Here is a 27,449-nt window from a genome sequence, read left to right as displayed (position 1 = left end):
GTTGGTGCTGGCCTTTAAAGCCCTAAATGGCCTCGGTCCAGTATATCTGAAGGAGCGTCTCCACCTCCATCGTTCTACCCGGACACTGAGGTCCAGCACCGAGGGCCTTCTTGCGGTTCCCTCACTGCGAGAAGCCAAGTTACAGGGAACCAGGCAGAGAGCCTTCTCAGTAGTGGCGCCCTCCCTGTGGAACGCCCTCCCACCAGATGTCAAAGAGAACAACAACTACCAGACTTTTAGAAGACATCTGAAGGCAGCCCTGTTTAGGGAGGCTTTTAATATTTGAGGTTATTACAGTATTTGATATTTCTTGGAAGCCACCCAGAGTGGCTGGGGAAGCCCAGCCAGATGGGCGGGGTATAAATAATATATTATTATTATTATTATTATTATTATTATTATTATTATTATAGAAACTTTGTTGTTGTTTTAGTCATTTAGTCGTGTCCGACTCTTCGTGACCCCATGGACCAGAGGATGCCAGGCACTCCTGTCTTCCACTGACTCCTGCACTTTGGTCAAACTCATGCTGGTAGCTTCAAGAACACTATCCAACCATCTCGTCCTCTGTCGCCCCCTTCTCCTTGTGCCCTCCATCTTTCCCAACATCAGGGTCTTTCTCTTCTCTTCTTCTCATGAGGTGGCCAAAGTATTGGAGTCTCAGCTTCAGGATCTGTCCTTCCAGTGAGCACTCAGGGCTGATTTCCTTAAGAATGGATAGGTTTGATCTTCTTGCAGTCCATGGGACGGACTCTCAAGAGTCTCCTCCAGCACCATAATTCAAAAGCATCAATTCTTCGGTGATCAGCCTTCTTTATGGTCCAGCTCTCACTTCCATACATCTAATACAAACTAGGTTCCCTCATAATCATGGTTTGCAAACCCATTTCAGGACCAAAGCTCCAATTTTTATGTGCTAACCATGGCTTGCATTGATTCACATGTAATACAGAAACATGTTAAATGCTAGAATGGTAGTTCCTGTTTTCCAGAGAGAGAATTTATAATTTATAGCTACCTTGAGTGTCCATGTTCTACTCTTAACTTGTATATTTCTGACCCCAGACTTAATCTTGGAGTTCATACATTTTCTGACTACTTTATGATAATAGGCTACCATCATTTTATTATTTTCCCCAGTGACAGCGCACCACATTAAATATTTAGGCATCTAGGTTTATAAATGTGTACTGTCAGTGGTACAGATTTCTCTGGATCCATCTTTGCCCCTCAGATTTGGCTAGACTGATATGAAAGCCAGTTCCTAAGTTTCCTACTGTAGGAGTAGGAACATTAACTGTTGAAATTAATGGTCCTGTTCATGCACAACATTAAACCAAACCAAATCATGGCAAGCTTACAGCTTGTGGTTTGTCAGGATCAAGACAAATCAGGAGCTGAGTTATGGTAAGCTATGGTAATGCTAAGCCAAGCCATGGATCTGGGAGTCAATCAGCTAGGCTCCCAGGGGATGGGGCTTCTGGAGTAGACCTGACAGAAGACGACTTTGGAAGTCAGTTCTACAACAGGAGCATATAAGGGGCCAGCTTGCTGAAACCTCCACCACAGTCATCAGGTGAGCTTCTCACCCACCTTATAATGCTAATTACTGTAATTTTGGCATTTCCTTTTGTCACAACTTTCCTTCAGCAGAATAAGCATCAGGATGGATCCTTAGATGAGGGGGCAGAGATTTTGGAGGATGGTGATTTTTTAAGCCTAACTCAGGGACTGATTATCTATGTTGCCCACTACCAGCAGCCAGGGGAGGTACTCCATAAGTGGTTCACACCATTGGGAACCTCAGCAGTGGTGAACTCCAGCTAATGAGAGACAACTCATCAACCAGCAGACAAGCTGGTTGATCACATGGATGCATGCCCAATGCATGGCCTAATTTTATGCAACCTAAAGTTGTGTGTGTACTTATTTATTGCTTGCTCGCACACCACATGGCTGCATTGTGCATAGGTCCGTAACCATTTTTCTTGATTAACCTTGGGAAACCTTGGGAATAATTTAATAGTTTTTTTTCTACTCGTACAGGCTCATTAATACAAGGTTTCCAGTCCTGTGTATTGATAGATTAGATACAAATATTTAAAGTAATTTATAAATAAATGAATTCCTAGCTAGATGCTTAATATTGTTATTGCAGTTGATGGACTTTAATTTTTTATGATAGAATTCTTGTCAATATTTAATGTGACTAATTTTGAAACCACAGGAGAAGAAAATAGAGCATAAGAGTTGCTACATGGAGGAAATTAAACTGATGGATAATGGGCATTTTGTTTAACAACGTGCTGTTAGTCGTATAATGCTTCCTATGGCTCCTGCTAGCTTAGAACACATTAATATAATTGCTGCCACTGGTAGAACATTAATTATGAAATCAGACACTTTTTTGAAAAATCTGAAGGTTTTTGAAAATTTTAAGGTTATTTTAGTGGCTTTCTAGACTTAAGTTGGTGGGTATGTTAAGCAACAGACAATTGTAATGAACCCTGTAGTACTGAATACCCTCCAGCACCTTCCATCACAATTAATACTTCCCCTCTTTGGACTTGTTCAGCCCAACCCAGTTTGTGACACATTAGTCTAGTTTGCATATCACAGTGAGCTCTCAAAGAGAAGCGTTGTCTTAGTGTGTCATTTGTAGCCGGGATTGTGATTACATAGTCTCCAACTGCCCCGAAAATGCTGAGACAGCCACAAAACCCCTCAAGCCAACACAGTTTATCACTGTGTCATGCAGAGACCCAAATTCTACAAGTGGGGAAAGGGAGTGGGGAGAAGGAGGAGGCAGCCTGGCCCCACACAGTGGCACCTGAGGGGTGGGGAGAGGGCAAGGTGCCAGATTGCTGCTGCTGTTCTCCTCAGCTCTGCCAGCTGGTAGTGCTCAACACATCCAACTATGGTGATGGATGGTGGCAGCAGGTACCTGGATCACACAGGCGCACGGGGTCCTTTGGAAGTCATAGCCACTGACCGTAGAGACTATATTGCTGGTGTGGTGCCTTGTAAACATCTGGTGTGGGTGCATCCTCTGACGCCCAAGGCAAACTGAGGGAAGCCTCATGGTTTTACCATATATATTCTAAGGCTCCTGCATATAGCCAAGACATTTGCCTGTATTGTATTACTACATACTCGTCTTGGTAATAGCCATTGGGGCAGCCCTTCACTTTTCCCGTATTCCATCAGCAGTGCACGTATATAGGGGGTGGGGTGATGACACTGGTTTAGAATAGAATGTCCCTATTTTACCGGAGGAATGTGCTAAAAATGGCATCTTTGTGCGATGAACTACTACTCTTGTGTAGACATATAATACATACCATCGCAGCTGTATTGCCTACTGGTCTGCAAGGCAAAATTTTAGAATTACATGTCACTTACTGTATTAGTTTGGAAATCAAAAACAGGAAAATCAGAATATAAATGCCCGTGCTTCACAGTAGTTGCCACTAAAAGTCAGAGTAGATCTAGAATTCCATACCATTTTCCTCCTTGTGCTTTGTAACCAAAAGGTGCCTAAATTAGTTTCCAGTTTGCCCAGAACAAAAATAAGCTGCTTCTCAACTCTCCCCTTTTTCTCCCATGGGGAAAAGATTCTGAATACCAATATCTATTCTGCCATGTATTAAAGAACAACAGGAAAGGTTTAAGATATAAGCCATTACCCATGCGGCTTTTCTTTGCTCAGACTGACAACTGAGTGAGGCAGCTTTTCATTGGGGGGAAGGGAGGCCATGGAGGAAAATCACACAGAACTGTATGTATGTTTGGCCATATAAATTGTATATTCTTCCCATTAAAGTCCTTGCAGCAAATGGCTGCTGTAATTTCCAATCTGAAATTGTTGAACTATTTATATTTAAGATTTTGCTTAAAGCTGGATCTGCTTTAAAAATATATATTAAATGTTTATACTGATTTTTAGAAAGTATATAATTGTTTGTTGCATTGATCAACTTTGAAGTTGTTTGATTTGTTGGCTGGTTACCTCATACTACAAGCCAAATTCTAAGATCAATTATCCTCTAGTTTTGGTTGCAAAAATCACTAAGTGTGATTGGGAAAAGGACGAGAGTGGGAAACATGATTTAAGTCAATAAACATCTTGATGATCCTCAGTTACGATGAACAGGCAGCCTATTAAGTTACAGATGAGAATTGATTCTAGAGATGATGCTCTTGTACTTGCAAACACTTCCATGTAAGCACTATCTCTTTTTATAAAACTTATCTTGGTGTATAACTCTTGGTTTTCTTTTCTGGTTATTTTTAAGATTTAATGTAGCATAAAAAAACTCTAAGGACCTATTATGGTTTAACATGGTTTGAGGTAATGTTTTGACAATAGATATGCATTACAGATTGTAGATTTAGAAAACAATCCTTTTAAGCTCCTGTGAACATGTGTAGTAGATAATCACCCCAAACTTCTAAAGCTTGGATTTGCATTCAAATAGTATTTTACTATCTTTCCACCTACCTCCTCCAACCGCCAACTATCCAGCCAACTGCTGGATACATCAATGCAGGAGATGGGAATAGCGCTGGAGCTTCCATCCCTGCAGGAATCAGGTTACACATGGAGCCATCTAGGTATTAGTCTGGCCTAGTAAAGTTTATTCTTGACTGCTTTCTCAGTCTGAACAGAACAGTTCATTGCTCTGGGGCAGTCCAGGCAGTCTTTCTGCTTTTCTGCTGCCTGCCATCTTCTTATGAACATCTTTGACCAGTAGAAATAGTGTTTGCTTCTGGGCCTCCACTCCTGACGGAAAGTATGTGAAGAAGCATGGCTGGCTGGTATTAGCATTTCTTCCAGGTGAGGAATTATCAGTGATAATTTATCACTCCCATTTTGGGAGTTTGGATGGGGATAAGGAAAGGATAAATGGGACCTTCCCAACTGCTATCCATGTTAGTTGCTTGACTTCGGCTTCTCCTACCTGAACAGGGAATTTTGCTGCCTGCTAATTTGTAAATCCTTTAAATGATGGGCAGATTGAAAGCATAATGCATCCCCTTGCTGACAACAGAAAAAAGATGGAATTCCTTTTCTTTTTCTTAAGTAAATGTTTCAGAAGCAGAGAAACCACAATGTCTTTGATAATGATAAAGTTAGCTACATGAATTAATTTTCAACTGTAGTAAATAATTCAGTTACCGTATTTTTTGCACCATAACACTCACTTTTTTCCTCCTAAAAAGTAATGGGAAATGTCTGTGCGTGTTAGGGAGGGAATGCCTACGGGTGGCATGCCTACGGATTTTCCTCTAAAAACTACGTGCGTGTTATGGTCGGGTGCGTGTTATAGAGCGAAAAATACGGGACCTTTATGTGCAGTTTGTATAACTGCTGTAATTCTTATGCTGTCCATACTAGTCAGACTCATGGGAAAAGGTTAGTAAATTAGAATATGTTATGAAATAAACAAGATCAGCCATATTAGACTGGTTTGCACACAATTCAGTGTGTGGTTACCAGCAGCAAGGCCTTCTTTGTGGTTGCACTAGCATTATGGAACTCTGTGTCTACAGTGATTAGACAGGTGCCTACTATTCTGTGCTTTAGATGTCTGTTGAAATCCATTGCTTTTACCCAGCTGAACTGTTTATAACCATGGCTTCAGATTGAGGTTTGTTGACAGTAAACAAACCATAATTAAGTTACTAGACAGGATTCAGATGAACAAAGCATAATTTAATAAGCCATGGTTTAGAGTTGTGTGCGAACCAGACTATTAACTCATCTGTGTCAATGACACTGGTATTATTTTTCAGTAACTATTATTCAGGCTTCCCTGCAGGATAATTAAATATATATATACCTTTAAGAAATTTGTAAATATTTGGGATTTACAACTAGTTTTATAGAAAGTATTAGGTTTTCTTTTTTCAATTTTATTTAATCAATGGACTTCACATGGTAAACCAAATTGTGGCTTTCTGGGACCATATGAATGTGCAAGTTCCTGAAGAGGAACTCACTGCTGCTTTGTTTGTTCCTGGTCTTTTTTGGTGGTCCACCACCCTGAGTTAAGCTAAGGTTTGGTTTAACATGTTGTCCAAACCCATATTTGTGGTTGAGCTCTTTTCTCACTAACCACGAGCTGTATGCACAAACAAACATTTGTTTTTTTCTTTCTACTGACCATTTATTTCTTCATTGCCTTCCTCTCAACTCATTCCAATTTGTCTATGTCCTTGTTAAGGTGCAACAACTGAAAATGTATACAATATTTCAGATGAAGTTTTGACTAGTGCTGAATAAAGTGTAACTATTACAGTACTTGGAAAATATGGGTCTATTTAATGCAGTCTAAAATCACATTAGCCTGCTTTTGCAGCTGTATCACTTTGCTGACTCATGTTCAGCTTGTAAATCAACTACAGTCCTGAGATCTGTGTACATCTGCCTAGTCAGGTATTCCCCATTCAACCAATTATTTGTGTTCAGTAATCTTCAGATGATTGTCTTCTGTACTAGCTAAAAATCATCTGCAATGGTGTGTGTGTAAGGTGTGGGGGCTCTGATTTTTGTTGGGGCTGCAGAGCATGGTTTTTAGTTACTGTTCTCTGAGGGGCAATTTTTGTCAGGATTGTGGAAATGGAAGAAAGTATTAAGGTTCTTTCCTCATGTGACAGGATCCTGATTAAATTGGGGGCTCTCAGGCTTTCTATTAGTGTAAAAAGAAAATGTAACTGCAAGTGATGCATTTAGTGTCACACCTAGTTTAGTCCTATGTATACAAATACAGGATTTTATTCACGATACTTATGTCTTTTTGAAGCAGTTTTCTTTAAGAATTTTATTATTTATATTTATACCCTGCCTGTTTGGCTGGGTTTCAAGTTGTCTTTCCCCTTTTAGTAGAACTTCATCCTTATTGCCTTGTATCTTTGAAGCCAAATTATTCTTCATTTTTCTTTGTTGCATATTTGAACTGCCAATTACCAAGACTAATTTTAAGGTCCTTGCTCTAAATCCTTTGCGTGTGAATTCTGCACAACTTTCCGTCCACAAAACCACAATCCTGTGCACAATTAAGAATTTAAGACTGTTGAGTTGTCATCAGTGTCTTCAAGCTTTCCTTGTAGCATTAAAGTTAGAGCAGAAAATTGTTTAGGGGTGAGGATAAAGCTTACGGGGAAGTGAAAATCTCTCTTTTCTTACCTCTGACTACCATCACAGGATTTTTAGAACTGAATTAAATTCAGAAGCTTTAATGTCCCAGAAATCACACTTTAGAGTAGCATTCTGTATTTCTGAGAAGTGTAGGGCATAGTGGTGAAGTGTTTAGTACTTTCCTACATACTAAAAGCAAAAGCATACTAAAAGCATATTAAAAACTTATTCCCCAAGTGTGAATCCTTATGCAGCTGAAAGGGCACCGCCCATGGAGAAGAGGAAGGTATCAGCAGGTTTGAGGGAAACAGGAAGTTGATAGAAGTGAAAATATATTTAGGGGTAGGGATCCAAAAGAGCCCAGTGCAATGGAGATGCAGTGTTGGCTAAGTGATGGGGTGGGTGGGAATGGTGGGTGGTGGAAAGGAGTATTACATAGACTGGAATTGCAAACAGGAGCACTGCTTGCTACATTTTATTACAGGTCTCAAATGTACCTGAAGAGCTAAATATCCTAGAATGCAGGGTTGTAGCTCTGCTGAACACTGCAGAAAATATGTTGGATCTTTTGTAGAGGGAAGTGACCTTTGACACATACAAGAACATTTGATGTTTTTGTTGTCAAAGTGCTAGGTCTAAAAATGTCTCCTGCTCCTTCCTATTTCCCCCCTCTTTGTTCCAGGTCCCTCCACATGTTTATCCCCATCCCTTACTTAGAACTTGTTGCATCCATACAAAGAGGTGAAGGAGAAGAGGAACGAAACATGAAAGAATGCATTGAATTATGTCACTGTCTTAATAAAATAATATTTACATAGTTTTTTTTAAGATTGTTTTAGATTAAAAACAGTTTTATAATTTTTATAACTTAGCATATGAATGCTGATGTTCAGTTTAACAAAATTTAATTCTAGGATTATTTTGTACTCTTTCTTAACAGTCTATCATTTTTTGGCAGGTATGTCAACATTTTGAAAACATTTTGGCAGCATAGTGGGATGTAGCATAGCATTACATTATTTAGATGTATTGTTATAGTTAAGGGGTTTAGATATCTGCACTTTTAAAAAAATCCCTAAATTCCACTACTGCTAAACTAAAATGTGGCTTTTGGAAAGATATATTGCACATTTTATGGCCTAATTTTTGTTGCATCACCTGAAAGATGTTTTTAACCAAAATTTGAAATATATGTCTTCTGAACTGAAGCAGGTAATTTTGCTTACATGGGGTGGGGTGTACAGTAGAATAAGACTTGTACAAAGAAAAGAGAGTCCCATGCATGAGCCCACTTGCCCTACCACCATGGCACTATTATAATTTAAATAAATTAAATTTGTAAAAGCTGTCTACTTATTTTCAGGTTTGCTTTGGCAACCATGAAAGCTATAAACTTGCTGTTTATTCTAATGTAACCTTTGATGAACTAAAGTTTCTGTGAATCTGTCAGATGTTAGAAGCCATATTTTATACAGCACATTCTCAACCAAGCAGATTTCTAAACCCCTCATTGTAGTTGTTTATATTTATTATTATATTATTGCTGTTAGGGGAAAAAAGTTTGAACATGACTTTTAAAAAGTTTCTTCTAAGGCTATTTTCTAGTCCAGTGTTAACAAAGTTGATATACATCTCAGCTGAAGGGCAGACTAATACTAATCTATCCACAGTGCTTCTGGGTGTTAGGGTTTGGTGGAGATATTCCTCTGCTGGCTCTGTAGGTGATGGGGCTTGGCCACAGCAAAGGCCCCTGATTCACCTGCTAAAATTGTGGCAGAACATTTTGAGGACAGAGTAGGGCTGGACCTTATCCGGGAGAGGAATCTGATACTCTGTGCCAGCCTGGTGCTGGTGCAACAAAATAGGTAAAGAAACTGCCCCACACCTCCTAGTGGGGCTGCGTATGTGGCAGAAAATCCAATGTTCCGCCCTAATACATCTGCATTGCTGTATTGGTTTGTCACTAATATAAAGACTCTCCTCCCTGAAAGAGAGGGGAGTGGTTGTGGGCGGGAGCCTGAACACCGCCCCTAGCAGGGGGCATAGCCCCCTGCCTCCAGCTCACCTGGCTGGCGCTCACGCCCCCCCCGGTGGCCGTCCAACCAGGTGCCGTGGGGGGGGCGTGTCCAGCAGCCTTGATGCTGCAGCGTCAGCCTCTCCCCGGCCTCATTTCTCTTCGTCGTCCTGTGCGAGTCACCCACCCTCCACTCCCATTGAGTTAGGGCTTAGGTCATTGGCCTTGCTATGGACCTTAGGTTGGTCGCCCCGGTTGCACGGGGGGCCTGGTAGGAGTTTTTCCATTTGGCATTAGGCTTTTTGGTTTTTTCGCCTACCTCGTAGCAATCGTCACAACTTTTGTGGTATTGGTGGGTCGGTTAGGCATTGGAATAATGTGCTGTGGTGTGTCGAAGTGCTAGGTGTGGCCATCGCCTATGCCTTCAATGTTTAGGGGTATTCCGTTAAAGGAATCTGGCGGTCGTGTATTCTGTCCGATGCCTGCTTGGCGGGAGGCCATGGCACGACCCTCGGTGACAGCAGGGGTGAGCCTATAGTTGGATTAGCATCAACAGGTGATGAACCCCTGGTAAATAAACCCACTTGTTTCGCGATCCAATGCCTAAGCCAATACCTTTTCATTGCTGTAATCAATAAAGTTGTGGCCTTTTCTAGCCCATTAACCTTATATCACGTGTCCCTGTGTCTTCTTTTCACGTCGCGGTGGTCGGGTCCTCGAACCACAAATAAAATAAATAAGCATTGTGCTAACCAATTGTGTCATGAACCTATATTGGCAGCAGCCTGTTTCATTCTACTGTCTGCATCCCAGCGATTTCAGTGGAGCTTATTTCCAATTTAATGATCTAAGAGCACAGCCAACTATCCTGATCCTAAGCACATACACCTAGACGTAAGCCCTTTTGAAATAAATGGAAAACTTACAATGTTCTATGATATCAGCCCTAAGTCGTCCCCCTCGTTCATAATGTTTCTAATATTCTCATACACATTTGTGAAATTTGGAATGTAAAGTGATGTTAGAAACACCAAATCTTTCACATTGACATGCCATGTATCTAGATAATGTGCAAGCACACTCTCACTCACTGTCTTCCACACTTTATATGCTTCATTCTTTTGGAATTTCTGCTTTTTTCTAGAAAATATGGTAGTGAGCAAAAACCTCTAAAGGCAGGATGATACACAAATGCAAAGTCTATTATATCTGTCTGTCCTTTCTTTCACTTTTCCGTTACTGCACTATCTTGTCTGTCTGATCCTCACAGGAGACATGGATTACAACTGGGACCATACGTCTTGGCATAGCAGTGAGGCATCCCCAATGTCTTTGGTGAGACATGTGGAGCCTTACCATTCAGTTTCCTTTACCATTTCATGTTTCCTTTGTTTTATTTACATCTCTGCATGTTTTCTTTTTTGTATCCTTTTTATCCCACACCTGTAGGGGACAGTCAAAGGGGAAAAAGAAAAACTAGTGAGCAGGCAGTTTTGTCGGACTCTAACACCTTATCTGAAAAACAAAAGAAAATGGTGTATTTTGGTGGCCACTCTTTGGAAGAGGACTTGGAATGGTCTGAGCCTCAGATTAAAGACTCTGGGGTAGACACCTGTAGTAGCACGACCCTAAATGAGGAGCATAGCCATAGTGAAAAGGTACTGGCTTTGTGGTGCCTGCATTTTAATCTGCTCATTTGGTCTTTGTTTGCTCTCTGTCACTCATTAAACCAGATCAGTAATAATAAGGCAGGTCTAATCTAACATTTCTTCAGGTGCAGAAAAGAAAAACAAAACCACAAACACTGGATTGCTCTCTTGTTTCTACATCTTGAAGCATAAGGAGAAAACATTATTCAGGCACTAAAAATAAACATCACTTTTATGGTCCCACAATAGTATTTGGTGATCATCACCTTAAACCAGAAAAGTGATTTTTAAAAATGAGATCTCCTCTGGATTGGCATGTTTGATTACTGCTAAATGCCCCTGGGGCTGAAATTAAATTAATAGTTTAATTCCCAGGTTGGAAAAAATGGGTGGGGACAAAATTACATAAGTTTACACAGAAAAGTTGTTTTTCTTTTTTCCCTTTCAATGTCATGTTTGTTCATTTGTTTTGTTGCCATGTCATTTTTGTGCATCATGGAGTAGTATTTGTCCTTGCCATCTGCTTTGTGTTTTTGGTTGTTGTTTTCACCTTTTATTTGAGGCTTTTTAGTGTTATTAAATTTAATGAGGGATAATTTTTGTGCATGCTGATTTCTGCATGTGTGAGGGCATGAAACTGATACACAGCTGTGAAAAATTGCTATGATTACACAAACCAAAGGTGCTAAAATATATATTTTAAGTTACCATACACTATAAAGAGTGTGTGGTAAATGAAGTATTTAATAATGAAATTACTGTGCATTTCTTAAACTTAAATTGATACTAGACTGTGAACTTAGGTACCTGCAGTTGGAAGCAAGTTCTGTTAAAATTATGATGGGAGTTATTTCAGGTAAGGATGCCTAGATTTAGGCTGTTAAGTATAGTATAACAAAAATATAAAATAAAAGAAATGTAATGAAACACTTTTGGACTATCTCAGTTGAATTAAATTTTAATTCAATCTCTTTAATTAAGATTTAATCCATAATCCATAATGTAGCTTAAATATAATATTTTGAATAGATACAAAAGGAATGTGACATCTAGAACAGTAATAACATGATGGTTAATCCATAATGATCTGTCTTAATTGATAAATTGCTTTAGAGTAGAGCTTTGGTGTAGACACATTTGGAATAAAATCATGTAAAATGTTTAAGGAGTAACTGGATGACCTAATAGGTTGATATCAGTTCTAATTCTTTACATATAAATATAAAGCCAGTAGTGGTGTAATCATAGCCATTTCACAATGCTTAAAACTGACAAACGGGAATGAAGTTGATACTGAGACTTTTTCAGAGACTGAATTCTACTGATTTCCCTCTCTGTTAACTATATTACTATAGCATCCTGTAACTTGGCAACCATCCAAAGATGGAGACCGTTTAATTGGTCGGATTTTGTTAAACAAGCGACTAAAAGATGGAAGTGTGCCTAGAGATTCTGGAGCAATGCTTGGATTGAAGGTTGGTAACTGAGCTCTTAAATATATTTATCAGTTGAATCCTAGTGGTTAAAGGTATAGTTCTGATGCAAGAATCCTACATTATACAGACATATTACCTTTTCATACATTACTAAAATCTTGGGCAACATCCATTTCAATGAAATTGGGTTGCATGACTATGGTATTTGGTATTATTAACAATAGTTCAGTCAATAGCTTGCTGTGCGTGATATGCGAAGCAATTTGAGGGCAAAATCACTTCGATCTATATCAAACTTGATGCCAGAATTTGTGCAGATCTATTGGAGGTCCATATCTTCTTATAGCTTATGGGGTCAGATTCAGTTGTTGCTGCTTGAGAACATGGACAGGACACTTGCAGCAACGAGGCTAACTATGTGCCCTCTTGATCCCTACTCATCATGGCTGGCAAAATCAAGTAGGAGGGGATAGATATAACACCTCACTCTTTGTGTGAACAGGCGACTCCCTAGTGGAATAATGACTCATGACATGTTATGGGATTAAAATTGGCCACAACTTTATTAAAGATTCAGATATAGGGAGACCTTGGCTTAGGCACTGGGCGTTTATCCCTCCCAGTCCCCAGCCGGGGATCTGGGGAACATCAGGGTTATCCAAAATGTGTGGGGATTGGCCTGACTCTGGAAAACATATGTTTAAGCAGAGAGCCCGTCCCCCCCATTTTGCTGCAACGCAGGGGAGACCACTGACAACCTATCAGCATAAGGCCAATGACTTCCCTCAAAACAGCCCCTTTAACAGGGAACCCTGGGATCACCGCCGCGGGGGTGGGGTGGGGTGGAGGCCACCGCTTCACGCCCCCTCCATTTAGAGAAGATAGACTAAAGGATTCCGCCCAAGACCTGAAACCGCCACCCGAGACTGCAAAATCACAGTCTCACTGCCAAGACTACTTACACTTGAAAAGACCCTTCATGGTCTGACAGCCATTCCAAAAGGCCATGCCTAACGTTGCCCAACCATTGCCCGTTACCCATAGTTATGAGGTGCACTCCGTTGGGCCTGAAGAGTTCCTTCCTACTCTTTAAGGCGGTTATGCCCACTGTCTTTCAAGAGTCAGGGTGCAGCCTTTCCTGGGTTATCAAGAGTGTAGGAGCCTGTCAGCTGCGGGCAGGAGCCTGGAGGAAATAGGTCTGGTTTCAGACTCAGTTTTAGCACCAAAACAGCCTTTTGATTACCTTTATTAGGAGAAAGAAGGTGGGCTGTAACCTGTTGGTTCTCCTTGATCTTTAGTGACATTCTATACAATTGACCATAGTGTGCTTCTAGAAGAACTTAGAGGGTTGTGAGTTGGGGCACTTGGAGTTATTTCTTGAAATTCTTAGCAGTGAATATATTTTATTGTTTTAATATGTTTTCAGATTTTTAAAATGCTTTTAATTTTTTATAAAAGTGTTTTGCTTTGCAGGGCTCACTTGAGTGGAAGAATGGGATAGAAATTGAGTGAATGAATAATTGCTGTGTCCCCCACCCCCACTCTTTCTTCCAAACAGGTTGTAGGAGGAAAAATGACTGAATCAGGTCGGCTATGTGCATTTATCACCAAAGTAAAAAAAGGAAGTTTAGCTGATACAGTGGGACACCTTAGGCCAGGTATGAGAGGAACATTCAGCTGAATTATGTAACTGGGCAGTGTCAAAAATGATTGTTTTTTTGTGCATTATGTGATTTAAATGCAGTGAATTTACTTCTATGCTGTTGAGAACACTGTTAATCTCTTCATCTGTTCTAATTTTTATATTTTATTTGAGGGTTAAAAGTTGTGGTTGTATTTTAAACATTTTTTTTAAAAAATCAAACCTTATATTCCTTTGGAAGAGTTGAGATTATCCATTCTTTGAGTTATTCTGCTTCTGTGGCATAGCTTACTTACATTTTTTATTATGTTAATTTATACTAATTTCTATTCTGTTGCTTTCTTTCCCCCAGGGATGTCATATTATTTATTTATTTATTTATTTATTTATTTATTTATTTTCATAAAATTTACATACTGCCTGATTGTTAAAAAACCCCCATCACAGTGGTTTACAAAAGATAAACCAATAAAATCAAGAAAAATTACAACTCTACTTTAATAACCCTTTTTTATTACAAAAGTTAAAATACTAAAACAGATTGAAAGTACCTCATACCATGCAAGTCATATGCCAGGGATTCCCGCTCTTTTGTTAGGGGGACCCAGTGACAGTTTTTCCTTTGTTTGAAGATAGCATACATACTGTTTCTAGTTCTCAGCCTAAAGTGGAGCTTGCTTAAACTATGCTCCCAACTTGATGGTCTCACCAACCGGTACAGGATTGTTATAACTCTGTTTAACATGCAGATGGCTTATTATCTTAGTGTGTTCATTTTTGAAAAATCTAGGAATGGATGCCTTCAATTCAGTTATTCTGTAGAATGTAAGAGAAGGTGAGCAGTACGAAGAGAACCAATGGAGCAGCTGTTCTATTTTGAGGCTATTCTGTTAATTTACATGAGTAGGAAACCTGTCTTTCTTCACAGACATTTTCCTGTAGAATAATATATTCTCTTACAAGGAATTCATATTTGGGTTGAATTATATTTCTGTGTTATTAGTTAATGTTAGGGCTGATACATAACTTTAAAAAACCTTTTCTAGATTAAAAAAGAGTCAAACGTGAGCAATTCAGCAAGAACACAACCTACAGGCAAGTTTTCCTTCTGAAACAAACTCTTATGGCTACCATTGCAGGTGATGAAGTGTTAGAATGGAATGGAAGGCTTTTACAAGGAGCCACCTTTGAAGAAGTGTACAACATCATTCTAGAATCCAAACCAGAGCCACAAGTGGAACTTGTAGTTTCAAGGCCAATTGGGTAAGTATAGGTTCCCTTCATGAATTGTTTAGAATATACACAGGCGTTACAAAATTAGGCTCCAAACTGAATTTCACAGCTTTGTTTCTGTACATATGAATGTTCCGTAATGAATCAGCTTCTTTAATCTCAGCTTGCCTCTTCCTTCTTCCTTTGGTACCTTTATTGATTACTACAGTCTATAGGGGGCTATTCTTGAAGTGCTTGGAAATATCAACTAGTTCAAAATTTATCCGCCAGATTTATTTACCTAGAATTTATCATATCTTGCCAATATTGAAAGATCTGAATTAGTTTTCAATTTATTTCTGGGCTGCTTTTGACTGAGATTGAAGCCCTTCATGTTCCACACAAACATGACTTCTGATTAACAAAATCTTCTAAGGCCACATTTCTCCATCTTTGGAGGCTATGCAGATGGTTTTTGGAGAGAGGGCATCTGTGACGGTTCACATTTTTGGAATTTGGTATCCAGAGAAGTCTGGTCTGATGACATGACTGTATCATAATCATTCCGGTACCATGCTAAGTCTGTCCTGTTTACCCAAACTTTTAATGAACACCGACGGCTTTTAATCTTCATGTGACTCTGTCGGTATTTATTCTGAATGGCGGTTCTAGTTTTGTATTATTAGTTTTAGAGTATCTAATTGTTTGATTTTTTTTAGTCACTCTGAGGATCGTGTAATAGTATAAAAATGAACTATACATTTTAAACAAATAAATAAAATCAATTTCTCATCCCACTAGTTATTCCCACATGAGTTTAAACTCACACATGAGTTTAATGATTTTCCTAAGAATAAGCTCTTGGAAGAGCCAGTGTGGTGTGGTGGTTAAGAGCAGTGGACTCATAATCTGGGGAACCGGGTTTGCGTCTCCGCTCCTCCACATGCAGCTGCTGGGTGACCTTGGGCTAGTCACACTTCTCTGAAGTCTCTCAGCCTCACTCACCTCACAGAGTGTTTGTTGTGGGGGAGGAAGGGAAAGGAGAATGTTAGCCGCTTTGAGACTCCTTAGGGTAGTGATAAAGCGGGATATCAAATCCAAACTCCTCCTCCTCCTCCTCCTCCTCCTCCTCTTCTTCTTCTTCTTCTTCTTCTTCTTCTTCTTCTTCTTCTTCTTCTTCTTCTTCTCATTTGATTCATTTGTAAGCCTAAAGCTATAGATTAGAGCTTGTGTTGCTTGCTGAGACTGCCTATCAGCATCCACTTCCTGCCACCACACCAGCCCCTTGCCAGCCACCTCCCTTTCTTTTATACCTTGCTCCATACCTCTCTTCTCCATCTCCTCACAGCTCCCCCAACCTGCTGTCCTTCTACCATTGGTAGAACAAAGCCTTTCTTCCCCTCACCCCATCCACCCTGCAGCTACCACCATACTGCAAAATCCAGGCTTCTTTCTGGTAGGGGCACAGTGACAACATGGAAGGACAAAAGTCTTTATCCTCTTCATTCCCATCCCCACAACAGTGGTGGCAACAACAACAATTACAATAGTGGGAGTGGAGGAAGGTTGGCCTAAACTGTGTGTGTGTGTGTGTGTGTGTGTGTGTGTGTGTGTGCATGCCTGCCTGCTCCACCAGTCTGCTTGCTTGTGCCATCTGCCTGGGCCACCTGGTCTGGTGGCAGTGGCAACAACAGGGAGCATTCTGAAAGCCCCAAGCAGACTGAAACCATGGTTTGATATCCTGCTTTGTTCACCAGAGGGGATTGGAAAGATGTAGGCAAGAATATTTTACAAGCTTTTTCTCTTAATGAAACCATAGTTTCTTGTTGTTACATGTAAACCAGACCATTCAAATTGCAGAGCTAGGGAGTCACATTCAAAAGCTAAATAACTCTAGATGTAATTCTTTATGGAACTAAATCAATAAATAAAATCTAAGCAGAGTTGCGTCTTATTGAAATGAATAGAATTTGTGCATTTTTGTGTGTGTGTGTGTGTGTGTGTGTGTGTGTCATTCCATATGGCTGTAGAGAGAGCTGAAGAGGTGAGAGATAGTTTGGTTTACTGGAACAAAAAATGCTTCTCACTTCTGACCTGATTTGGGTGCCATTGTTAGAAAATATCCAACTTAGATGGTTTGCTTAGATCTCTTTCAGTGCGTTTTGTTGACATGTTGCCCATTATCGGATATTAGTAGACATTTGTGGGACCTGCTACATATATATGAAGTTGGAGTGTACTTCATCAGTTGTACACTGTTCTTGTGACTGTAATTCATTTTGACTGTTTTGAATTTTGAATTATTGTAATTTACCATGGGGTTTGTTTATGAAGGGTAGACAATAAATAAATAAATAAATTTCCAAGATACTCTTGTTAGTTTTTATGTTATACAACTATCTCTATCACACTTTACAACTGCATACTGTATTTACACCTATGGAAATATTTATATATTTATAGAAAAAACAACAGTATATTTTCTGTGATTTTGCAGTGTAATATTCTATCTTCAAGTTCCATAAAGTATAAACATGATTTGTTTTTCATAATTGCAGAGATATTCCCAGAATACCTGACAGTACACATGCACAGTTGGAGTCCAGTAAGTTTCATTTTTCTCGATTGGACGCAAGCTGGAAATTGAAAAGATGTTTGTGTTCCTTCTAAATTTTGCCTCTTTGTCTGTATCTGTATAGGTATCGCTCTTCTATGTGTCTTATCTACGTTTTCTATCATTCTTCAATAATAAACTATCAGAAGTCAGGAAATCTAATGCTGGGGTTGGCATTCTTTTATAAATTCACTCTTCTCTTTATTAAAAAGGGAAGAACAACCTAGTGGGTAAAAATAGGATTGACGTCAATCCTAACTTCAATTTCCTGCTTTTTTGTTAATGCTGTGTGCTGCAGCCTTATTAAATAAAATGCATTTCATTATGTTCAATATTTAAAATCAGTATTTTTATATTTTAGAGAAAATACTACACCATACAAATATTTTAAAGTGATTGAATATTTGGCCTTTATGGATCTTATTAATGTTTTGGTATATGCCAGGTATCAAGAATAGAGCATGCCAACATCAACATCGGAGTGACAGCTCAAAACCTTAAGTTTTGGCAGATTCATCTGCGCAGCTGTGTAAAATTGAGATGCTGTTTTCTTCTTCACTTTAGTGTTGGTTGGGGGAATCATCCCAAACAGGGCAGATTCTTCCACACCTATTGGATTCAATTACCTCCCACTCCAGCCCCGGAAAATATAGCCCACAATGCTCATTTCGTCCCCCTGACCATCTGGAGGCATGATTGGACTTCCACTTGTACAACATTGGATACAACCCATAATTAATTGTATCAGCCATTAATTGATTGTTGGATGTAAGAACCATAATGATTTTAAGACCCCCTATAGCATCTTCTTACTGGAGAGAAAAAAGCTTGTAACCAAAAATATTTTTTTCAAAATGCAAAATGTTATTTCCTTGACTTACTCTAAGAATAATATAACAAGTAAACAATTTATTTGAGGAGACTTTATCCTGCCAAACCCAAATATTCAGAAACAAGTTCTTGTTTTGCAGGATTTTTAATATAGGTGATAGCAATTGAGCTGCAGTCCTCAAGATACAGAGCATTTGACTTCGATCCAGTCCCAATGATTCAAGCATATGTTTAAGTTTCCATTAATATAATGGATCTTTAAGTGCTTAGCTTTGGCTAAATTATACCCATTGTTTTGCTCATCGTGTTCATATTTAGAGATTAAATCAAGTTTTAAGATTATCTGTTATCTTTTCAACACACTGTGTATTCATGTATTTTTGTTCAAATGATCCTTTTCTTAATGTTTATATAATCAGAATATGTTTAATAAAGTAAAATAAATTTTACTTTCAGGTTCTAGTTCGTTTGAATCTCAAAAAATGGACCGGCCTTCTATTTCAGTCACTTCTCCCATGAGTCCAGGCATGTTGAGGGATGTTCCACAGTTCTTATCTGGACAACTTTCAGTATGTAAACATTTGTTCAGTTTGCTCTTATTTACTTTGTTGCTTGTAATAAAGTATTGTTAATGGAAAATGCCAGGTAACTATATACTGAAGTTGTTACCATCCTTAATTATTTTATTCAGCTATTTCTCAACATGAATTACAGGCAACCCCCATTTACGCGGGGGTTATGTTCCAAGTCATTGTGTGCATTGGTGGAGCATGCGCAAGGCCACCCCACCCTGTTTTGTTCCTGGCCCTGTTCCACCCTCTTCTGGTGCTGAACATGGTGCACAGTTGTGCATGCATCAAATATATGCAAAATCGGAGTTGCCTGTAATTACAATCTCCTCCTGTATTCAGGATATTTATATCTAATATTTTCTGTTTGTAGAATTATATTTTTTATTTCCATATGTAAATCATGAATGTGCACAGTTGGCTACAGCTATTCACAACAGATTCTATAAAACATATTCAAGGAAAATGTAGAGTCCTATGTAAGGGCCTGAAAAATTATTCATGTCTTCAATAATTTGAAAGAACTGAAGCACAACTTTCCGCAGCCCTTTCCTGAGCTAGTCTGAGAATCTCTCCACTAGTTCTTGATCATATTCATTCTACTAATTATCACTGTGGCACAAGATTTCACACAGAGAACAAAGCATTTTGGCGATTGTGAACCTATTCTTTTTCCTCAGAAGCGCGAAAATGATTTTCAAAAGTGTGTGACATTTGAAATCTACACCAGTGCTTCCAGTAAAACAATTCATAATATTAATGAGTGATATTAGTTTGAAAAGTGTGAGCATGATGATCAGCAATTTCGGAAGAGCTGATGTTTAAGTGGTAGTAGGTAGAGAATGAATACAGAATGTATTTATGTCAAGAGAATACACAAAATATAGGGAAATTGGAAGGCAATTTCTTTGGCAGCAGGATGTGCAGTCCACCGGGAACTTGTTCTGACAAAGAACATTGGGATTTGCTGCAGAATGGGAAACTTTGGCAGGGACTGAGATTTTCTTGTTCAATAATAAAAATAGTAATAATTTTCCATGTGTTTTCCCACATTGCTTATATTGAAACCACTAGAGTTTTACTGTGACAGAACGAGAACAAGGACTCTGATTCTCTTGGAACTAGCTTGTAGTAGCATAGCTTACTTTTCCCTTTGGTCTGACATGATGGATTGTAGTCCTCAATAGACATAGGAATCAGATGGTAAAAACTTGAACAATACCTAATTCTCTGGAGGGAGAAGCTGCACTTACTCACCCTACATTAGGAAACAGTAGACTGTTGTTCACATCCATTTTTATCCCCTGGGGTAGACAAATCTGCAAATGTTTGTTTCTCTTGGTTTCTCATTTTTCAGTCTTAAATTCAAGTCTCTCTGCAGCAATTTGTTATCATTGATTTTTTAAAACCCTCATGAAAATTTGGCAGCATCTTAGTGTGATTTTCTCCTGTACACACATTTTTTATGCAGTTTTGGCTAATAAATAGATTTTTAAAGGAACTTCCCCCCAAATAATGCATTTTTGATTATTTTAACTAATGTATCCATGTTCTGCACACCTTTACCTAACATATATGTTTTTGTACATGTTGGCTAGAGAAGTACAATACAAATTTTGGAAAAGTTCAGATTTTGAAGGATAGTTGTATTTCAATTCCCAAAATGGGTGAGTTATGGGTATTTGAGTGCACACACTCATGTGTTTTTTCGCAAGGAAAATAATGGATGAAGGGTGTGTAGAAGTCATGCTGTTTTGCATAGTTTCTCTCACTTGTGATCCTCCTTCTCTTGCTTATCAGTGTTGGGTGCCTTGTCTTTTCAGTACTGTTTGCAAAAAGTAGGGCTGAGATTCCTTGTTGGCGTTTATCTCTAAATTATTTCGATATGTTTAGTACCTGTTAACTATAAGCGTGATTCATCTACAATATATGTTTTGTCTGGCTGCTGACTTCTTGTTAAAGTGATCCCATTTTTGTACAATGTGTTCCATCACTAGGTTTTCCCTTCTGTGCTTATAATTTTCTAAACATGGAAAATTTAATATAACACTAGTCCATGCTTCTTGATATGTGTACTGTGTTCCCTAGTTGGGGGGTGATCAGCTGGTGTGCCATGACTTACTGCTGATTCACTTAAAATCCTATTTCCCCATTGTGACTTTGAGGACAGTGGGAGAGGAGGTAGGAGATTCATCTGGGCCTTCACACTGACTTTAGTGTGAGTGTTTTGTATCACCTTTTCTGCAGGTATAACATCCTGTCATTGCTGGGACTTGCACCAGACCTTCACCTGAGCATAGTATCTGGACTAAACTTTGCTATTCCCCCATCATGCCCCCAATTCCACTGAGATTTTGCGGCCATTCTCTCTTCCCCCCAGCCATACCCATCTGCCCTGTTATGTTATACTGTATGACATCAGGTGTGAGTCAGGTAAAGGTGTGGCCTGCACAGCATTTCTAAGCTGTTTCAGTAGCATTTTTGTCACCTGACGTGTTTATGATGTCAGGTAATGGACAGGTGGATGGCCATGCACTCCTGGCAGACTTGGCCTGTGGGGCTTGTGGTGATAGAATCTTGGCCTGCTGGGTTGAAAAAGTTCCCCACCCTTTACAGGGGTTCCACTAGCTGTAGTACCATCTGTCACTACAGCCAACGTTAATTTGTTATGTTGTCATATCTTTTGGGCTGCCAGTGCAAGAGCATTTCGTAGTGAAAGTATCCCACCCATTAGGCAGTGTGCTGATTTTCAGGTGTCCCTAACACTTTTTCTTCAAACAGCCATTAATTTGGTCACTAGAGACCAAACTTGATGTGTGTTTTTAAGTTTCTCTTAGCATGTGTGTCCCACAAATTGTCTTTAATTCACTATAATCCACCTGACAGAATATATTTTTGGAAAGATAAAAAGTGTATGTTCCAACCAGCTTTATTTAAACACTTCTAAGACCTATTTATTTCATCAGGAGAAATTGAAACAAATGCATAATACTTCCAATACTTAGTTTTGGCTGATCATGCCCTATGTTTTATAAAGACTAGCCCTTTCAAGAAGAAAGTTAAAAATCCAGGAGGATTTTTTTCTGCAATATCTATTTTAAATGAGCTGAAAAATCATTAACTTTACTGAGTTTTATATGGAATCTACAACATTTCAGAGCAAGTCCAGATTCTGCATGGCATCATCATGAAGCCAAATCAGAGTGAGTGCAGGAACAGAAGGTAGTGATTCCTACCCTCATTCTGATGTCTTAGGACAGAAATATTGAATAAAACAACACCCAGCGGAGCAAAATATAACTTCTGCCAGGATCCAACAATGGAAAGAGTAACCTCTGCTGTTAGGACCATATGAACAGGCAACAGGGGTAGCAAAAAAATGCATTGAGAGCAGTTTTGTAAAACCTTTCATTCCTCCCAAGTCCCTGTTCTATACCAAAGAATATTCTAAAGTTCCTTTGGCACACCTCTAGCTTACACTGAATAAAACCTATTGGAATCAGTTTTTATTCTGGGGAAGTGGCCTTACTGATACTGTTGGTTTGTCTTCTGCAGTAGGTTTGGGTGCACCGCAGACTGAAATTAGTTGTGGCCTTGGTCTAGGATTTTTGCCCTGATGTTGATGTTGTCCACTTGGACTTTTTGATACCTTTTAACAGTGTTGATATTGAAATATCAACATCTTGATGTTGAGACCTGCCAAGTGGTTTTCATTAAATGATTAGTTCGAGTCGGCCCTAGCAGAAATGTCTCAAAAGGTTGCAGGGGGTGGTTGCTCATCTCTTCAGAGGAATTTGCCGTATGAAGTACTGCAGGAGTCCATCTTGCTCATCCTACTGTTCAGCTGGGGAAATCTTGCATAATATGGAAGTGGAGTCAATATTTAGATGACTCACAACTCTGCATTCTTTTTCATCTGACCCATATGCTGCAGTTGTATTCAGGAACCACAAATGAACTGTGCACTGTTCCCTTGAGTACAAGTGAGTCACTGGATTCCCTCTTCCTTCCTTGTGGTTCAGGCAAAAACTTGCTGTAGGCCATCATTAAGAACCTTGCAAGGGAGATGTATAAACAAAGTTTTAAATAACTGTAACAGTTAAATTACCAACACGTGTGGAGCAATTCTGTTATGAAGGCTCAACCTGAAAACACAGATGGTGGATAGACAATCTTTTAGCTCCAAGTGGTTCTTTGACACATATGCTGTTCATCTATAATGACTGACATAAAAAGTGGTGAAAACAACTTTGTCACCCATTGGCAGCCATAAAAAATCTGAGGAATAAGGGGTGGCCGGGGTGTGTGTGTGTTAATGTAGATAAGCTTAATAGAAACTAAAGCCAGAAACACAGGAATGACAGAAATACTCATATTTTGATTTCTTATTATCTGGGCTTGTATTATTGCTTTGCATACTCTTGGATATCTCATGATACTTGAAACTACAATATTGGCAAAGGGTCTTTTCACTAATTTAGTCTGATAAGGCAGCTTTCTGTAACCTTGGGGATTAGACTGTTGTTCCACTTGGCACTGACTTTTAAAACTGTTCAGAAATTGTAGTGAACACAGTATGTGATGACTTCCTAACTGTGAAGTGCTTATCTGGAAATCCACCCTCTATTGTGTGGGCAGGTAATCCCTCCCCTTACCTGGCCTGGTTTCCCTGGCAACACTTCCCCCAGGTGGGATTGGACAACTCGCTGGGGTAGGCGGGGACCTCCAGGTATCCCACCTGAGGGAAGGCAAAGCCTATGCTGATGGGGCCACTCCAGATCCAGGGCTGCACGCGTCCACGCAAAAGGCGCCCCCCGTTTTAAGTGGGGAGCGGTCATTACTGTAGTCTCCTGGAAGAAATGTACACCTCTGGTTTTGTTTTTAAAAGCTGACATTGCTTCAGCTATATACACCCTTAATAGAGCAATTCTGCGTTCTGTTCTACTGTCATAACCTCCTAAAACTAAGCCAGTTCTGTACTATTGTGTGAGATCCTGTCCGTAATTGTGGAATTTCTTCCTGACATTTTTCAAAAGGCAAACTTTCAGTGACCAGAATTAATCTCGAGATGCTGGTGTTGTGGTGATGATTATTGTGGTTTGAAGGGATTATATTGTTTAATTAGTTGATTAGATTCAAATACTTATTCTTACATATTTATTTATTTATTGGATGCATTGGCTCATTTTGAATCTTTGCAGAAGTGTGAGGAAAAACAATCAGTAAAGAAGAAAATATTCATAATGATTTAAAATTATATAACTGCTCTGTAATGTCAGAAGAGCTACTAGCAATGTACTGATCTCCAAGAAACGGACAGAAATGTATTGTTGGTTTGCTAGCATAAGCAATAGTTATGAAAAATATTTGCCTTATCATGAAGTCAAAAAGAATTCAGATGGGGCTCTGATTAGGACTAGAGCTAATCCTATTCAGAATACTTTTGTACAGTTTATTTACCAGCGTATGCATTTTACAACTAAATTTAAAATCCATATGGTCATGTATTTTATTATTTACTTCACAACATTTATGCACTCTTGACTGTAATGAAACTTTAAACCATTTCAAAGCATGTTTGTTTCTCTGTTGGTACAACTAAATTACTTTGGGGTTTATCCATACACACAGGCTATGTAAATAGACTAACATTCCTCAAATATACTCAATATAAGCTGGTTCTTCTTTTTGATGTTGATATAGCACATTTTGAAGGACAACTAATTAGCAAGTGTAGCAAAGCAACCTTTATTAGTGAGATCTGCAATGTATCTTGAGTGTTGTGAACTGCCATGTGATCTTCAGATAAAGTGCGGTATACAAATTTAAATAGTAACCATCATCATCTGCATCCAAGAAAGAAGCTTAAATTGAAACCAGTTTTTCTGGTCAGGCAGAGGGCAAAAGGAGATGAATTAAGAAGCATTTGATTGAGTTAGAAGTACAGTCCTGATATTATTTTGGGAATAAGGATGCTTACCATGAAAAAGGCAACAAGTCACAGGCTGCTCCGAAAGAAGCCCTTCCTTGGAGTGCAAGGACCAGAACCACTATGAGCCAGTTGATAGGTGCACATTGACTTGGAAATGTGTGGAATTTTCTCCTTGCAGACAGATTATCTGCACACTCTTCAGGGACCCAGTGAATGAGCATAATTGCTGATTCTTCACATTAACCACCCAGCTTACATTCTATTCCCCATAATATATGCACTTTGTATTGCTTTTTACACTTTTATTATAGGACATTCTAGGAATTTTGGAAATTGAAGAGCAAAATAGAAATGCTTTAAGTAAAATAAAACATTTCCCAGCTGTACTGACCCACAACATTTTACCGGGAGATGCTAGGGTAATTTTGCCTGTGAAACATGCAACCATTGACCCACACTGTCCCCACTTGTGGTTGAGCAGCTAAATATTGGCTTGGCTGCCTCCCAACGCTGTGGATGGGAAGTGGGGAAACTGCTACGACAGCAGAGGGGTCCATTCTTTTGACATAACACATTGAGGCTCACATGCTCCTGGTATCCTTTGGTCAACTGTAAACAAAATGGCCAGCTGTTGCTCAGAAGAGAAGCAAATGAAAGTAAGGATGTGGTGTTAGAGGTCACACACCAGAACATTGCCACACAGGTGACAAACTGCCCATTAAAAATGGGCTAGCTATACCAGCAATGACTGTGGGTGTATAACAGGTTGTTTTTAGTCATTAGATTTTGTATCAGATGGGTAAATCTGGATTTAACCAATAAAAAGTACAGACTGGCATTTCGAGCATGATAATGTTGTGTGGATGGTGCAAAAAAGTGTGCATGAGTAGCACTGATTCTGCTGTAAACTCGCCTGGAAGCACCCCAACAGTGCTTGCTTTTCTGTTTGTCCCCACAATGCTTACTCAACTTGTAAACTTTATTTTAAAAGAAAATTTAAATATTGTTATGCTCTCTCCTATGAAATGCAGCATATTTTCGAAGAGTATATATTCACAGCTATATTTACCACTATTGTATGATTTTCTTTTCAATCAGATATCTATATTGCCACTTTCCACTTTAGCATTGGTTTATTTTCAAGCTCAAGATGCAGGGAAACCCTGGTTTTGAAATCCATGCAATCTGTGGTTGCTCAGTGCTAGAGAAAATGCATTCTGTATAATCTCAGGAGTAGTCTTATGTTACTTCTTCAGACATTGAAAATCTTAACATTAGCTGTGCTTTGCCCCTAATTATGATAAGCTTGGAGTATTATAGCTTTATTTTAGAAATGCTAAGTGCTTACAACAAACACAGTCCCCCCCACATTACCATTGACTGAAACCATAAAGAAAAACGTTGATGAGAAATGATGAAATATATGGTCTTAGATCTGCTAATGAATTGCATCTATGTCTCTGATACATCATTTTATACTGGTTATTATGGGCGGATTCATCTAATGAGTCCTGTGCAAGAGCTTCTACTTGTGTAAGAGGGCTTCCCCTCATTCCGCCCTCCTGTGGCCCCTCAAATTGCCTTGGGGGGGTTGAGATAACCCCGAGAACAGCATCGGGGAGGAGAGGGGGTCATTATGTCTGGCAAGCAGATATGCTGGGGCAGGTGGAATGTTTGTAATTGTGGCATGTTGAATTCCACTCAGTTTTTCTTATAGTGCGATCCTGAACATGTCTACTCAGAACTAAGTCCCATTGGTCCAATGGGAATTACTCCCAGATGAGTGTGTATAGGATTGTAACCTTAGTTTTTTATACCTTAAGTTAATGGTGGGGAACCTGTGATCCACCAGATGTTGTTGTATCCCTGACTGCTAGCTATGCTGCCAGTGGCTGATGAGAGTCCAACAACATCTGGAGGGAACACAGGTTCCCACCACTGTCTTAACTTATTATAACCAACATTGCACACAGACAAATATCTCCCTCTTCTAAATAAGACAGCTTTTAACGCAAGCCACTCACTATGTGAAACAGGTTGTGTTATTTCTTATTCAGTTGAAAGTATGATTGGTGGAGGAACATACATGAATTTTAGTTTTTTAATAATGCAATTGCAGATTTAATTTATGCACTGCATATTTAACAGTTCTCATTAGATAAACATGTTTGTGGTGTAAAGCAGTGTTTTATTAAAGTTGTGTGTCCTTGTTTTACTTTTGGTCTTTTAGTTTCCAGCGTGTTGTCTTTTTGGTTTTGTTTTATTGCTTTTTCTTTAATTTTGCTTACCAGAGCCAAAGCCTTAGTAGAAGAACAGCGCCTTTTGTTCCTAGGGTTCAGGTAAAGGCTTCATCTGCCTGACAGAAACTAAAGTTGTGTTCCCCTCTCCTACGTTTTGTTTGACTTGGAA

General features: G+C 39.1%; 1 protein-coding gene across 24 annotated transcripts in view; it reads left to right on the top strand.

Annotated features, from left to right (window-relative positions):
- The window catches only part of RIMS2 (regulating synaptic membrane exocytosis 2), a 370,897-nt gene that overhangs the window by 174,094 nt on the left and 169,354 nt on the right, over positions 1-27,449 (top strand). For 12 of the 24 annotated variants that reach the window (XM_081873938.1, XM_081873935.1, XM_081873944.1 and 9 more), the window contains 6 exons: positions 10,426-10,490; positions 12,160-12,279; positions 13,799-13,898; positions 15,022-15,145; positions 17,653-17,699; positions 18,996-19,108. In XM_081873938.1, coding sequence (XP_081730064.1) covers positions 10,426-10,490; positions 12,160-12,279; positions 13,799-13,898; positions 15,022-15,145; positions 17,653-17,699; positions 18,996-19,108 — 569 coding nt within the window. Of the gene's footprint in view, positions 1-10,425; positions 10,491-10,604; positions 10,814-12,159; positions 12,280-13,798; positions 13,899-15,021; positions 15,146-17,652; positions 17,700-18,995; positions 19,109-27,331; positions 27,380-27,449 lie in introns of all 24 variants that reach the window. The other 12 variants (XM_081873920.1, XM_081873930.1, XM_081873932.1 and 9 more) reach the window with 3 other exon arrangements.

This window comes from Podarcis erhardii (assembly GCF_964252035.2).
Source record: "Podarcis erhardii genome assembly, chromosome: 8".
Classification (NCBI taxonomy): Eukaryota; Metazoa; Chordata; class Lepidosauria; order Squamata; family Lacertidae; genus Podarcis; species Podarcis erhardii.
The sequence above is the reverse complement of the archived record's forward strand: the minus strand, read 5'-3'. Positions and strand labels throughout refer to the sequence as shown.